The following is a 16,656-nucleotide window of genomic DNA, read 5'->3' on the forward strand; positions in this document are numbered from 1 at the left end:
AAGAGGAGCGTACATGAATATACATAATTGGAAAAAAAATTACTATATAATGGTAATGTGTACCATTATAATGATAGTTCTTTGCGCGCTGTGTGAGGACTGCATGAAATCTCTGTTGCGGAATTCATGTGTTCGCACTTTTTTTTTTTTTTTTTTTTTCCGCAATTCAATTAAATCAACATATTATATTCATTCTCTAGAAAAATGAACGAAAAAGGAAAAATGAAAAGTGGACGCCCAAAGAGTTTCATAAATAAGGAAGATTTAAATTGGTAAATATGTGTATGTAACCCAATATATACGAGCATAAGTGTATATAATTGCAATTATTTTGTACATGAGAATTCTTATATGCTTATGTATATATATTCTAAGATTATGCACTTGTTAAAACGAATCATTAGTAAGTTTGAATTTATTTAGATCATTGATTATGTTCCATTATAGTTATATCACCATTTTTAATATGTACTGTGGCAAAGCATTATTTATGTTTGATTTAGAGTATGGTGAGTAGTACTTCGCAATAGTTATAGACAGCGTAACACGTTTTTCAAGATCAATATAAAAAAGTAATATTATGGAGAAACACATTTTATATAATTTATAGGCAGTTTGTTTTTTATTAGACATTGTTTCAGTACGTTCCATTATTTTTAGTTCATTATTGGGTACAGAATGTCTTCAAATTATTTTATGCTTCAATACATTTATGAATTGGCACAACTGTATCATACATATATATATATATATATATATATTGGGCTTCTTTTTCATTTCTTTTCCTTCTTTTTGTAAATAAATTCTGTTCATTATTACGCTGCACCATTATAATTGATCTCCTATGTACATTTAAACTATTATATATATTAGTGAATTAGAGGTAGTGTTGATTACATAACTATCATATTATTTTAGTTCACCCGTAATTGAGCAATGAAGTCTATTTCACACTGCAGCTCTTTTCATTACAAGTCACTGTGTATTCATAATTATGTCCAATTGAATAGGCCCTTATAATTCAAAGATGTCCTTCATCTTCGAGAGCAAAATATAGAAAATATACTATGCGAATTTGCTTCGTATAGTACTCTCCAACAGCTATAATCACAAAAATATAACACAAGAAAAAATACAATACATGGACATTTCTAAATGTTTGATTATTTTCTTACTCGGATGCAATTAAGAGAGCACACCATGTATTTGAACTTGGTTCATATAAAGAATATATCAAAAATAATCATCAGAACAATAGTGAATAATGTGTCATTAATTATTTAACGATGTCTTTCAAATAATTAAAATGAAAAAATAAGCGTATAACTAAAAATTATATTAATATGACCATCTTAAAATATGGACAAAGGTTTATTCCACAGGTTGTGCATTGTAAATTGAACTAATGTAAGAACATGACGCTGTATTTGTCCATAATATTATATGAAGTGTTCCAGTCAGACTTATATAAAATTTTGCATCTAATGAATTAATAAGGGAACAGAGCATTCGTCTTATATTAAAAGAATTAATAAGTTAATGAATTCTTATTAATTTTTAATTATTCTTTTTGACATAATTAAAGCAACTAATAATAATTCTACAATTAAAAATATATATATATATATATATATTTTTTAACTGTTATTCCTAGTGTAATTATGTGCCCTTTAATGAACAGATACTCTGAAGGAATACTTTTAGAAAAGGTTTTTCAAAAGTTTCTAATAAAATTACCCCCTAATTATTTTTTAACATTATAATACGATAATGAAAGTATTTACTAATGCAAGTTAATATTTTTGCTATGACGCCTTAATGCTTCCTTACTATTTGCAATTTTTACAATTAAGAAATTTGCTTAATTTTATAGGAATACAGAGTTATATAAATACTATTACGTATGCACGATATATTGTTATTCTTACATTATATATATATAATCCTTTTTCATAGTTTAATTATTTGTATTTATTTATTTATTTATTTCCTTTTGAGGAAAAACGATTTTCATTCTCCTCCGAAAATATATTCATTTATGTGATTGCATCGCCGTATAATATATATTTCAAAACGCTGTAGATTTATTCTGAATTTATGAGTTCCTAAATATAAGAATAACGTAATGAAATATTTTTAATTGATATCATTTTTTATTTTTATATATTTTTTCGCGGGGGCCAACGCATAGTATACCTGTGTTCAATTTAAATAAGGTGAACATGACGATTATAATTTTAAAAAAATGAAGAATTTGTAATCACATTAGAATTCTGTATAGTATATTACATAATAATTTATTCAATAGAAAAGTATTGTGAGCTGTAGGAGAATACTATAATAAGAAAAATAAGTGGATAATATGTTCCTTTTCAGAAAATTATTTCTCATTTTCTACTTTTTAATATGGATATTGCAACACCATGATGAGGTATTATACAATGCGTCTATTTTTTTTTTCTTTTAACCTTCTCGTTATTCTATGATATAATTAAAAATTCAATCATCATTGATAGATAAAAAATTGATACTCCTCTATATGTATGTTGTGTTCTTTTACACTAACTTTCAGTCAACTGCCTTTGGTATACAATGCAATGTGGGAAGCTCCATAAACATCTCACCAAATGAAACATGTGATAGAGTGTTAAGAGTAAAAGAAAAAGAATCGAACTCGAAAAGAAGAATAAAGAATACTGATTTAAAAGAAAGAATAAAAACATTGCTAGATGAAGATGATAACACTTTTGCAGAAAAACTAAATGCAATAGTCAATGATGACGAATTCAGAAAACAGATGAATGTGTTAATACACAAGAACACTTCTGGAAAAATGCTCTTTCGATCAACACAAGAGAAGGGATTAAAAAGGAATTTTTATCCATACAACAGTAGAGGTAACTATGAGGAAAATACTGACCAATTCGAAAATTATGATAGCTTCGAAGATATTTTTCACGAATTTGAACGTGAAAGCAATCATAAAGCAAAACCAGTTAATGGAATAAGACGGAATAAATCAAATATCCAAGAATCAGTTGAAAAAGAAGAGGAGGAAGAGTACGATATCGCCATTAATATATCACAAAATCTACGTCGTAATAAATCCCTTCAATCTTTATTTTATGATTATGAATACAAAGGAGAACCACAATCATGGATAGATAGAAAAATCCATAAATTTAACTCAAAGTTGGATTCAGAAATTATAAGATTCCTGAGAATTATGTCACGCCGTACAAGAATTTATAAAGGTAAAGGACTATCAGGATATTTAAAGTCTCTATGCAGTAAATATAGAGTATTTAGTCCACTCGCAGCAGGTGTAGTTTTATCTATTCTTACAATGCATATTGCATTTCTTGTTAGTAATCCAATAATTTTTATATTATTCTCATTGATCACCTTTAATTGTACTCTGGTGATGGGCACGTACTACATTATAAGATTATTGTATATCAAATATTATTTTTAAGACCTGATGTAACTAAAAATAGCTATTTAGATAGAAAAAATTATCAAGTACGACACGGACAAAATAACTTGAAGATAAGAAAATAATGGAGATGCCTAATTGTTAAAAAAGGTGGATTAACAACTTCACATATTTATCTGTACAACTGTTGTCTGTATTTGTTATATTCTTAAAAAAAAATGCTTCAATCATAATTTTATTTTATTCATAATATAAACCATAAGTGTGTTAATTCATTTATTATTTTATTTTAAGTTCCTATTATTGGAACAACACTAAAATTTTAACTTAAATTTTTTATTCCCGCTTCCTCATATTTTTGCTTAAATTATCACTGTTCTGTTGGATTTGTTTATATATATTTGTTTACTTCAAAGGGAAAACGGCATATATTACTATGGTAGTAAACATGTATTTAAATTTTCTAACATTTTCCAGAAGGTAAACGAAATTTATGTTTTTTAAGTTCGTATAAGGTGAGGAAAGACAAAGGGGAAAAAAAAAAAAATTTATAATGCCATTTTTACTTTAATACATTTTTATTAACCCTGTGTAGTTAGTTATAGCATTGTTTGGAATAAATAAGCTTGCAATCTTACTACATAACAACCATTGTTATAAAATGAAAATATTCGTAAATTAAAAGGAAGAAAAAAATATATGTGCAAAAATTGATAGAAGAAAAATATATATTTCTCTAGGATGATGCTTTTCCTTTTTTTAATTATTCACTTCTGTGATTACTTATATTTCTTTAGGGGATATACAAATTTTTATATCAAAAAAATATAGACCCTTTTGTAATTTTTCGTTCTGGCGCTATTACTAACGGTCACATAATTTATTAATACTTCTGAATTCATTCCTAAGCGTTTAAAAGTATGTCAAAGGATAATAAAAAATGAATACCGATGTTAACATGTTCCAAGTTATTGAAATTAGATTAATTCTGCCCAGTAGTACAACAGAAAAAATTGGACCAACTGAATAATTTATTCTTATACTTCCCTAATCCTTATTAAATTTTTTATATAAAAATATACATAACGCCAATGTTGTTAATATTTATTAATATAAAGAAAATCTGGAACTGTGGTTCCTATGGCATATAATTGTTTATTATTCTTTTCTTTCTTTTTCTTTTTCTTTTTTTTTTTTCTAATTTCGATTTATACATGACATTATGCCAAGAATAGCAGTGCTTTAATAGAACTTATATATATATATATATATATATATTATATAAGGGCATTGCAAGAAAACCTTGAAACCATTTTATCATTTCGATGCTACCGCGATTAATAAAATAATACCCTTTTTCGAAAATTACTTATGCGTAATTAAAATAAATTTCTTCTTTTTAAGTATTGTGCTTTAACTTTGACTACGTAAAACAGAATCTTCTATTTTTTTGTATTCTTTACGAAGGTTTCTTTTTTCGAGGAATGAATCATTTTTAACGTTAGCTGAAATTTAATTTTTATAGCATTCATAATATATCCTTTGTACAAATTACTTTTATGCTTCGATCGATTTGTAATATTTTTATATGAAGCGTTTAGTAGTATACTTTTATTAAATGCCTTTCTTCATTTTGGGAACTGCGACATGTATTATATTTATTTAGAATTAAGGCGTTGTTTTATACAGAAAAATGATAGGAAAAAAAAAAAAAAACTATTATACAAATAGATTACGTTGAATATTAAAAAAATATAAATACATATATACTTGTACATGCACATATATGTTCGTCCTATATGTACAGAACAGATTTATTCTAAAAGATAATCCGGCAACCTTAAAAAGTACAGTATAAAAATAAAAAATCATTATGATCACGTTTATAGAAGCGTTTTCCCTCTCGCTTTTCATGAGCACATGGCAATTCTACGATAAGGTATTTCACTACTTTACGCTATATTTTTCTAACATATTCGCTAATTTGTATTTTCGTGATAGAAGGAAAGTTTTTTTTATTCTTTAAAATAATTACGTGTGATAAATTCTTTCATTTTACTTTTATTTTCAGTTAATAAGCCCTAATACTTTATACCACAATGGAAGTGAACTTAACAACACATACGATAAGAATTTTGGACGAATATTGAATGAAAGAAGAATAAAGAATACTGATTTAAAAGAAAGAATAAAAACATTTCTAGATGAAGATGATAACACTGTTGCAGAAAAACTAAATGCACTAGTCAATGATGAAGAATTCAGAAAACAGATGAATGTGTTCATACGGGAAGACTTCTCTCAAGAAGGGTGTAACGAGTTCATTCCAGACAAGCCTTCTAAAGAACATTTTAACATATTAAATAGGAATAATAATTTGGAGAAGAACCCTTTTCTCATCTCACCAAACACAAATCACAATAATCAGGATTATTCTGATCCCTTCAAATTTTGTAACAATTTGGAAGAATTTTTTGATCAATTAAAAATTCAAAAGGATAGAGAAGAAGAACAATTTGAAGAATTAAAACATGATCAAGAATATAAAAAGAAGCGAAATACTATAAAAGGCAAAGTTGATTCTAATGAGAAGCTAACAGAGGAGTTAAAAGGCAATGTTTATTATACAACGAAACCACTTCATGAAGTGGAATATGATAGTGTCTTTACCTTAGCACATAATGAACATTTAGAAGAATCTCCTGACTATTATACGAATAATAGAATAGTAAAGCCACAATATGCATCAGTTTCATCTACCATCGCAAGAAAGGAAAATTCAGCACATGAATTAGATTTGCTAAATTCTAGAAATGACATTTCATATTGTAATAGCCGCTATGTGTGTAGACGCCCACGTGGGCACAGACAATTTTTATCATCTTCACAAAAATATAAATCATTAATTCCATCTAGTCCTACATCATTCGGCGTCTTTTCTGGAATGGCAATTTGTTCAGCATTTAATCCTGTGAGCGCTTTTTTGTTCCCAGTATTTTCCTCATTAGCATTAGTTTCATTCTTAGGGTATTTTCAGAAGAGGTCACGTAATTTCCTTAAAAGCAATAAATTCTCATTTAGGAATATAGAATACCATCGTGGTTACGTAAAACCTATAAGGTATACTCACTAATGAAATTACTTACCAAAGACATCTAAATTTAGTGCAGTATATTGAATGTGTAAAAAAAAAAAATGTTACATGAAAAGAACTGATAAATAGTCACACTTCCAATGTGTGTATATCATACTGTATGAATGTGCATTTTTCTTTCTTTTTTTCTGTCATCATAATTAGTTTATACAACTTTGTATCAATGCTATTTATGCAAATAGATCTTCTCCTGGGGATCTCTTTTTCCTCATGCTATCCCTTTTTTATATCCTGAAGATATATGTCTTTTCATAATTATTTTAATTTTTTTTTTTCTTTTTTTTTTTTTTGTTATATATATATATAGTTTTTTTTAATGCTATATACTCATTTCAGTAACGCAATTTTCACAAACAAATTAATGCATTAAAAGATAACGGATATAATCCTTCTAAAATGCGCAATTTCCATTATGAAGCCATTTTTACTTTTTGTGTACAATTAACTATAGACCATTTCTTTAACAGGATATAGCTTTTCATGCTTTCCGTTAATAAAAATGCAATTAAGTATTAAGGCTAAAGGTAAAAAGAAAACCATATTAAACATTATGCGTTATGCATTTTTTTCCTGCTGTATAACATACGTACTCCTTATAGAGTAACTATTGTGTGTGCAATATGTAATGCGGGCAGATGAATACACATGTAATTTGTTACTCTATTGTAATTATCGTTATATAGGTCAATATTCTTAGTATCCGTTATCCAATTTATTTCTGATTAATTTGCCTTGTTGTAATGTTCATCGTATTATGCTATTTCGAGTAACTCACGCGTACTACACGTAAGAAGTTGCTTCTATTTCATTACAGATAAACGATAAAGCTCCCAGACTTAATAATAAATATTTTTATATCTTAAATCACTGAACATGAATTTTGGGGGCATACCTTTCTTCTTTAATATACAATTAAGTGTATATATTTTTTTTTTCAATTCAAACATCTTATAAGAAGAACTTTAAATAAATTCGTGTATGTATATTTTTTTAGACTAATTTATGGTGATTCCCGTTTTATAATATATAAATATTTGTATATTCTTCAAAATGTATAAATGGGGATTAATATTCTACATGTGAAATAGCAGCTGCAATAGTTTATTATGTTTGTACCATGATATAGAGTTATAATTTATGCATAATTATTATTGCTAATGCTATGTAAATTTTGAATTATTAATTTGTTTGATAATTCCTTCTTTGCACATAAGTACAGTGCAGAAGCGAATTTAGTAATGTTCAGCAAAAAAAAAAAAAAAAAAAAAAAAAAAATTACATTATAACATAATAATAAACAGAAAAATACGAGTACTATAACGAAGACGCTCCATCTTTAACAAGAGTAATTTAAAGTATAAACTGCACTTATTATGTGTATATGTGCACATGTATATATGCGCATCCCTATATCTACATATTGCATTTAAAAATCTAATGTTCACCCCCCCCCTATTAAATATTACAAAGTATTGATTATACGTGTAAAAGTAGCATCCACACACATACTGTTCACTTTATGTATGAAGTATGCTATTCATTTTACAATATCACACAATGTGTAATGCTAATAATAGGAAACAAATAAGATTTTATTTTAAATCTCTACAAAAATATGCCGATTTTTCTTATTCTACATAAAGTGGACTTGTGCCCTTTTTGAATTAACAAAATTAGCATATATTGTTATGAGGGCGCATAATATATGTAGTTACCAGTAGGGGTGAGTATATACTAACATGGCATCCATATATGAGGAGCATAAAATTGCATTTTCTTCGCCCATCATCTAGTGTAATTTTTCTTTTGTTTTTTTCTGTACTTCCCTTTCATGTGTTAAATATTTTATTGAAATTAACTTTGAACATTCCAAGTAAAGGAAGATGTTGAAAGTCCAAATACTTCAATTATACATTTTATTTTTTTGTCCATTCTGTTCATATGATTTTTGCGCATTGTTTTCATTTTACATTCCTCACACATCATTTTTATTTAATTTTTCGTTCCATTTTTCATCAATTGTGTTCAAAAATGATTTAAAATCATTTCTAGTTAAATGCATTAAATTATTATACATTTGTTCTCTAGAATTTATAGGTAGGAAAGTGTAAGAAATGTATTTTTGCAAATCTTGGATTATGCTAGATAGATATTTAACCCATATGTCAGTCCACATTTTATCTCTCCACTGGGTATCCATCATTTCTGTAAAATCGAGATATTCAGATGCCATTTCGATGATATCCTTGGACAATTGTTTATTTAAATTATTAGCAAATTCATATTGTAATATATCATCTGCATTTGCATCCCCATCCGCTTCCTCAAGCTGAGCGTAATATACATTTGAATCCGAATAATCAACGAGTCTCACATATGGTACGCTGTAATTACTGGGGGTTTCAGTTGAAGCTTCATCTGCTTCATGTAAAATTCTTCCAAAGCTGGAACCTAATTTACCTCCACTTATATGTTGTCTATTAGCCGGCCGTTTTATGGGACCTCTGCAAGGGGGAAAAAAAAATATGTCGAATCGTGTGTTTAGAAAATTATTTATTTTATTATTCAATTATTCAATTATTTTATTTTATTATTTTTATTATTTTATTTTTTTTTTTCGTTAACCAAAAATTTAATATTTGTAACTATTGTACATGCATATTTGTGTATTAGTGAACACATATTTATGTGAAACTCATGATGAACCATGAACTTGTTACCTCATATCCCACAAACTGTCAAATTGCCAAAACACAAAGGTTAAGGCTATAACATGCAATAAAAGTGTAATTGAATTCATTCTTGTATTTTTCCAGATTGATTCTATGGATTTCACAAAGGATAAAAAAAAGTTAAACAAAATTTTTTCTGTTGCTGTTATTGTGCTTATTTCTTGTACCTTTATTGACGCTTGAAATGCACATACGCGCTTTTTAACTAATTTTGTATTTTCTTAAAAATATCGAATAAATACTGTGCTGCAATAAATAGTCAATTTTGTATTACTCTTTTAAACAAATTGAAAGTTCTATTAGCAACTTGTCATATATTTCTTAATACAATTTTCTGTTTAAAAAAAAAAAAAAAAAAAAAAAAAATGACATAATTTCGTCCTCAGAATCAATTCTTAATTTTTATAAAAACAAATACTTTTTGTGAGTCAACTTTAGAACAAGTAGAAAAATATATAGGTATATATTATATATAAATACCGTTTCGATTTAAGAACAACTCAAATTGAAAGGTATTCGAATTAATCTAAAGGCAATCATATCTTTATCAAAAACGAAAGCAATAATGTAATTAAAATTTTGTTCCATTAAAAAATATAGCTTAAATTTAAATAATATATTGAATTGAAATAGCGATTTTTAAAATTATTTTTACTTATATATATATATATATATATATATATATATATATATATATTTTGCTATTTATATTATAACCATTTTTTTCGCAACCATTTTGGCCTCTTTAATTTTTTAATATAGCTGTTGTATAACCATGTATCTTTATTTTATAAATGAAGAAGCCATAATTTATTCTTGCATGTAATTAAATTATAGTTGTTGGTATATTTTCAGTTTGGTCGCCCCCAATTTAATTAAAATATGTATGTAAAAATATGTACCTAAAATTATGTATACATATACTTAAAAATATGCAGAAAAATTCAAATTAATATCATTAGTTTTTCTCATTAAATAATACAATTATAGACGCACCCGAAGGTTAAAAGAATCATCAATTATTATATACAGTTTCTAAAAACAATTGCGCTTCTTACCATAAAATATTCTTAACGCTAATCAGAAAAAGATTCAAGACCGCTATTTATATATATTAGGACATCACATAACATCTCTTTTCAAAGGAAAAAAAATTTGCAATGAAACAAGTGAAAGAACAAATCTATAAATGAAATGGATCAGATTTATCCTTTCCCCATCACCGGTATTACATTAGTAATCCGTACAAGTCTTACTTATCTTTTTTTTACTGTTTGATGAGCCAATTTATTTATAGATAAATATTTTTATCATAACCGAATGAGCAATTTTTCAACTTATAACTTTCACGTATACTCTTAAGTATGACATTGAGGCATTTCGATATTTTTATCTCATTCCTTCTATACATAAATATTACAATATAGTATTACACATACATGGAAATATAAATAAAAAAAATCAAATATTGACATATATTAATATGTAAATTCCTTTATAATGTACTCTATTCATAGGTGTGTTAATTATTTTACGTCATAAGGATTAGCATAATAGACCGTAAATAACGGTAATATGTTTAAGCGAACCAGTAAAAATATTAATTTCAAACCGCTTTAAATAGAAAAAGGTAATTCTTTTCATAAAAGCGCGCGGCGCTTATTCATAAATGAAATTTCACACCTAATAACAGAATATTTGTACTGCCGTTATTGATGTTGTCTATTTTTATCTTCATTTTTTTCGGTAATATTGTGATATTAATATCCTAAGTTATTCTTGAATTCCCTTAAAAGACATTTTTCACCTTAATTTATTCATTTTTTTCCACAATATATGTCATTTTATTACTCTACCTTTACCATGAATTATTCTATATTAACTTCTTCTTTGTTATTTCGTGGCCTCCTCCCCCCCCTTACTTTTCATACATTTCCTGAATAAATATGCGTCCAATAAATCTTAAGAAATTATATCCTATATTTTTTTTTTAGCTATCATTCTTCCAATTTTTTCTTCTCCATTGGAAAATCGATATATATATATATGTATATATGTATGTGTATATATCTTCCTGCCGTTGTGCTTTGAGCGCCGCACACTACGTAAATTAGTAGTGCCTACCTTCGAACGAAATATATGAGAAGAAGTTAAAAAACGAGATAAATAAAACTTCGAGTCTATTATTAATTCCCCTCAACCCTGTGATATAATTCTATTGATAAAATTCTATTTAAATAAATTTTTAGTGGATCGTGCTTACAAACAATTCATGTTCATATTAGCACGAAGAGCTCAAGCAATACTGAAATGAAACGTATGTTCCATTTAAAGCAATGCAATTGAAAATGCGTGTTCTCATTATTAGGGAAGGTAAATCCTTAGTTAACAAAATAGGAATTTATAAATCCTCTCACGTATCAATCTTGAAAGGGATAAATTGGCTATAACCCATCATCCTAGTAAATGGCATTAACTAAACATAATAGCCATTTCAAGGTAAAAAACTCATTATACTGTATAAAGAAAACTTTTCATATGATATATATATTTTTATAAATTGTGTGCAACCAATATATATTTCATCCTTATTCGAAATGTTTGAAACGATTTATCCTGAAAATCAATTCCCATGATAAAAAGAGCTATTACGGTGCTCCTTCAAGGGAGAAATATTACAATGTCCATTTTTATTGTAAAATATATCTAATTCACTTTTTGATGCATTTAAAAATTAGTATTCGTTGTTTATCACTATAATGGGGAATATATATATGGATACCCCATCGTCAACATTACATGGTTGAAGTATGCACAAAATGTTTGTGTTCAGAATAGTAGTACATGTCAGGGAGAGCACATAACAAGGTGGAAACTCTTCCAGTAAAATACACAATTAAGTTAAAAGGGCTAGTACCATGGCCTACAATAAAAAATTTAATAACTCCTAATATTAATACTTAAATAGTAGTAAAACGATTGTCAAAAACTATTTATGAAAATAAACAATGCGAAGAAGATTTAAATTAAAAATCACATACACTTTTCACGGCTTGTTATAAACGTGCCTTCCAAATAATATATCAAAAGGAAACGTAATGCATTTAGCTCATCAAAACATAATTTCCCCTTCTGAACATCCAATTTTACATTAAGAACCCTTATTTATTTTAAAACACAACACAATGGTACTTTTAATGAAAACAACATGTGTTGTTAATGGGTTACTTTGCTACTAAAAATGTTCAGTTCTATTTCTGCTATGTACACTTTCTATAGAGATCTATATGAAGTTACCTTCCTCATTTATGCATAACCTTAAATAATTGATGTCCATATTGAACGTACGCAAATATATACTTTCCATAACCATATTCCACTTTTCGCCCCGTACTATATATACTCATATTTTCCAAATGGCATATTCTATAGCGCCATAATGCAATTTAGGAAAAATAATACTTTATCATAATAAGTTTGATCAGCAGGAATTAATTCACTCAAAAAAACTCCAACTATTTATTTCTATTATAACGTTAAATCCTTATCATTTGTTCCTTAATTTATAAGTTCATCGGTATTTTTTAATTTACTAAAATGTTATTTTAAATCCACACACACACACACACGTGTAATATCATCAAATTCAACATATATTTCTCATGTTAATATAGGTGTTTATATGCTTTTTCATTATTATTTTTATAAATTGTGTGTTCTATACATTATTACAAACTATATAGTATTCGTGGTTTGCAGAAAATATATATACGCTTATTTTATTCTTTTTTTTTAATTAATTTGGTTGTTACATATTCTTCCTTTTCGTAGCATCAGAGTAAAACGAAAAATGAAAAAAAAAAAAAAATATGCGTCCATATGAAATGTTTTGTGGGAGGCTGAAATGTTTTTGTCGATGGTGTATTTACGCCAATTTTGGAGATTTTCCCGTAATATACATAACTCCTTCAAAAATACTATTCTTTAAATCTTCATAATAAAAATATAATATTTATAATGATAACGTTTGACAGAATATTAGAATAAAAGATTTATTGGAAAAAACTATTAATTTATTTTAGTACATATTTTTTAAATAATGGATTTTTTTTTTTTTTTTTTTTTTTCCCCTATAAATTCATAATTATTTTTCTGAATAAATTTTATTTACACGTTTTTAAACTTTAACATATTATAGAAAAGTTAATTTTCGCATAAATTTTGAATGTAACCATCGGAATTTATGATTATTATTCCTTATACCTTTTTTATTTATTTATTTTTTTTTTTCTATCATTTTTTTGTAATTTATAACTATTTAGAAAAATTATTATAAATATTTTTATGAGACGCGATTTATTTTTCTTACAATTTCCAAGTAGTTTTTATACTCTTTACTTTAATTCTATACTTTCATTGGGAAATCTAATATGTACTACTTACCGCCGATCCCTTCTAATTTTTTTACATAAATATATTGGAACATTCTTAATCTTGTTACCCAATTTATATCTAAAAAGGTGCAGAAATATTATATATTTTTCCGTTTCCTTTGGAAAAATAAAAAAATTGAGGGGTAAAACTTACTATTTTGTTCAGTAAAAATGGATACTATACATATAAATACGCATGAAATAAATGAAAAATTCATCGAATATGTATCTTTTCCATTTTTTACTCATTTTATTTTATTTATTTATTATTTTTGCATTTTTACATAATAAAATATTTATGGAAATATTTTTATTTCAGTTTTCTGCTTATTATATACATGTATATTTTTTCTATGCACAATTTAGGAAAAGTGAATTTTTTATTTTTATTTTTTTTATTATATTGCCGAAAATATAAATAAATTTAGAAAAATAAACACACTGAAATTTACTACAAATTACATAATATATAAGAAAACTGTATAGCATTCCAAATGTTTTAGAAACATATAAGAGAGCCACATGAGAGAAAAAACGAACTATTCATCTTTAACTAAATTCCTCGCGGTTTCCCTTCTGGTGTGGGGATGCCAGTATTCTAATGAGGTATAATCCCATTCGCGTATAATATTTTATACTCCATTTTTATTCCCTCCTTAAGTATTTACATATATATATATATGCACATTCATGCTTATTTTTATTCTGAGGTGAAAATTCTCCGAATATGTAAATAATCGTACTTCATAACATATAAATTCCATTGCTTTCACTTTTTAGGCATCTGCCGTCAGTACATCTAGGAATGAGGAACATGGAAAAAACAACACATCCGCTGCAGAAGCTGGTAGGGTATTAAGGGAAGATGAAGAAGTAATTGCCGAACAGAGAAATGCCTTCCTTAAAGAAAAGTTGATAGGATTAAAAGAAGATGGACAAGAAGACCTTAATGATAATTTGGCCCTTGCAAAAAGGTTTAATGCGTTAATACAGGAAGAAAACTTCCAAAAAGGATTAAATTCATTGACGACCGATGAAAACAAAAAAAGGCAAATGAACTCTTATGAATATGATGAAAACATTCAAAAGTTGCACAACATATTCAATTCTAACGCCAACAATAGGAATCCTAAGAAGGATATAAATTTAATGGAATTCGAAGATTTTGGAAAAGTGGAATATTTCCAAAAATTGAGCAACAAACCTCAGAAACAGACGAACCCATTTACTGTTACGAACAATTCCACAAAACAAAATGGTTCCTCAAATTTGTACAGCGAAAATACAAAAGAAGTAAATACACATGCACCTACTAGCTATTTCGAAAATCTCCATAATTCCATGAATGTTAACAGACAACCAGCTAATAAAGGAACCACAACTGCACCTACTAGCTATTTCGAAAATCTCCATAATTCCATGAATGTTAACAGACAACCCGCTAATAAAGGAACCACAACTGCACCCACTAGCTATTTCGAAAATCTCCATAATTCCATGAATGTTAACAGACAACCCGCTAATAAAGGAACCACAACTGCACCTACGAGCTATTTCGAAAATCTCCATAATTCCATGAATGTTAACAGACAACCTGCCAAAAAAACAACTATAATTCATCCAGCTGACCGTTTCGGAGAACAACAAAATTCACAAAATGTTAACAAACTCCCAACAGCATTTCCCAATTCACTTGATACTACAGACATCTTCGCAAAACTACATAATTCACTAAATTTCGATAAACCAAAGGAAAAAACATTAAATTTATACAGCGATAATGATAACTCTGAGAATTCATATAGTACATTAGACGATGATTTTTATTCTCATAATATATTTAATGGTGGATATAAAACAGGCAACTATGAATCTGAAGATATAGGTCGTCAAGGCTTTCAGTATTTATATGATGAACCATGGAGACATCAGAATTATAAAAATTATTTCAATGATTTAGAGGAAAATGGAACAGCTAATACATATTTTAATAAGAGGTATAACGATTTAGTAGGAGAAAACAATTTTGAATCAGAAAGAAAAGGTCTAAGGAATGTAGATGGTCAACAAAGAAATGGTTTACAAAAACCATTAATTGACTCTTCAGAACATTTTCCCAAGGGAAGTTATGAAAAAAATACCAATGATATGACAAACAATCCTTATACTGCAAATAGGATAAGTGCATTGGCATATGCCCAAAATGTGGAAAAGTTGCTTAATAAATTAAAATATTTTAATAATGTTGAAACAGCAGTTGAAGAATTAAAAAATGATGCTAACTTTAAAAAAATACTTGATGAATTGCAAAATGGTAATGGACTTGAAAGACTATTCTATGTATTGAAATATTCTGATGATTCTGAAGGAATACTTTCTGAATTGAAAAAAAATGACAACATTGAAAAACTAATTTATGTATTGAACTATTACGAAAACAATTCTAAAACCCCCCCAAAAAAAGAATTAAAAAATGTAGCATCAAAAAAAGATAAGAAGGGAAAGTTCAAATTATCATTATTAAAGATAAAAAAGAAAAAACTAATAGGCTTCATAACGAAAATATTCAGTAAGTTTGATAAAATGTATGAAGATCAGTTGTTATCAATATTCAGTTCCGAGTTAGATAATGATTCTACAGATAATCAAAAATTTTTTCATCTTCTGAAATACACTAAAATTCTAATACCATTTGTATTTGCCGCAATATTTGTAGTCATTCTTATTTTAGTGCAAAATATTGCCTATTATATTACAGTAGCCGCAATAATTGCCGCAACAATAGGATATACCGCCTTTAAAGTGAAGAAATGCCATTATAAGAAAGAACTTGAAAGAATGAACATGAAAAATGAAAAGAAGCCTTCAAAGCCGACAATAATAAAAACCGTCCCGTCCTAA

General features: G+C 27.1%; 4 protein-coding genes across 4 annotated transcripts; 3 read left to right on the forward strand and 1 right to left on the reverse strand.

Moving 5' to 3' along the window:
- Nucleotides 1–2,362: 2,362 nt before the first annotated feature.
- On the forward strand, nucleotides 2,363–3,475 carry PKNH_1400900 (Plasmodium exported protein, unknown function; the record flags this gene model as incomplete). Its single annotated transcript, XM_039113620.1, has 2 exons — nucleotides 2,363–2,431; nucleotides 2,573–3,475. 2 exons carry the CDS (start codon nucleotides 2,363–2,365, stop codon nucleotides 3,473–3,475), a joined length of 972 nt encoding a protein of 323 aa, XP_038969993.1.
- Nucleotides 3,476–5,309: 1,834 nt separating this feature from the next.
- On the forward strand, nucleotides 5,310–6,569 carry PKNH_1401000 (Plasmodium exported protein, unknown function; the record flags this gene model as incomplete). The annotated part of the gene is made up of 2 exons (XM_039113621.1): nucleotides 5,310–5,375; nucleotides 5,508–6,569. The coding sequence occupies 2 exons, from the start codon at nucleotides 5,310–5,312 to the stop codon at nucleotides 6,567–6,569; spliced, it is 1,128 nt and encodes a 375-aa protein (XP_038969994.1).
- Nucleotides 6,570–8,565: 1,996 nt separating this feature from the next.
- PKNH_1401100 (Plasmodium exported protein, unknown function) lies at nucleotides 8,566–9,390 on the reverse strand (the record flags this gene model as incomplete). Its single annotated transcript, XM_039113622.1, has 2 exons — nucleotides 8,566–9,094; nucleotides 9,311–9,390. The coding sequence occupies 2 exons, from the start codon at nucleotides 9,388–9,390 to the stop codon at nucleotides 8,566–8,568; spliced, it is 609 nt and encodes a 202-aa protein (XP_038969995.1).
- A 4,887-nt stretch (nucleotides 9,391–14,277) lies between these two features.
- On the forward strand, nucleotides 14,278–16,656 carry PKNH_1401200 (Plasmodium exported protein, unknown function; the record flags this gene model as incomplete). The annotated part of the gene is made up of 2 exons (XM_039113623.1): nucleotides 14,278–14,361; nucleotides 14,536–16,656. 2 exons carry the CDS (start codon nucleotides 14,278–14,280, stop codon nucleotides 16,654–16,656), a joined length of 2,205 nt encoding a protein of 734 aa, XP_038969996.1.

Source organism: Plasmodium knowlesi (assembly GCF_000006355.2).
Source record: "Plasmodium knowlesi strain H genome assembly, chromosome: 14".
In the NCBI taxonomy this organism is placed as follows: Eukaryota; Apicomplexa; class Aconoidasida; order Haemosporida; family Plasmodiidae; genus Plasmodium; species Plasmodium knowlesi.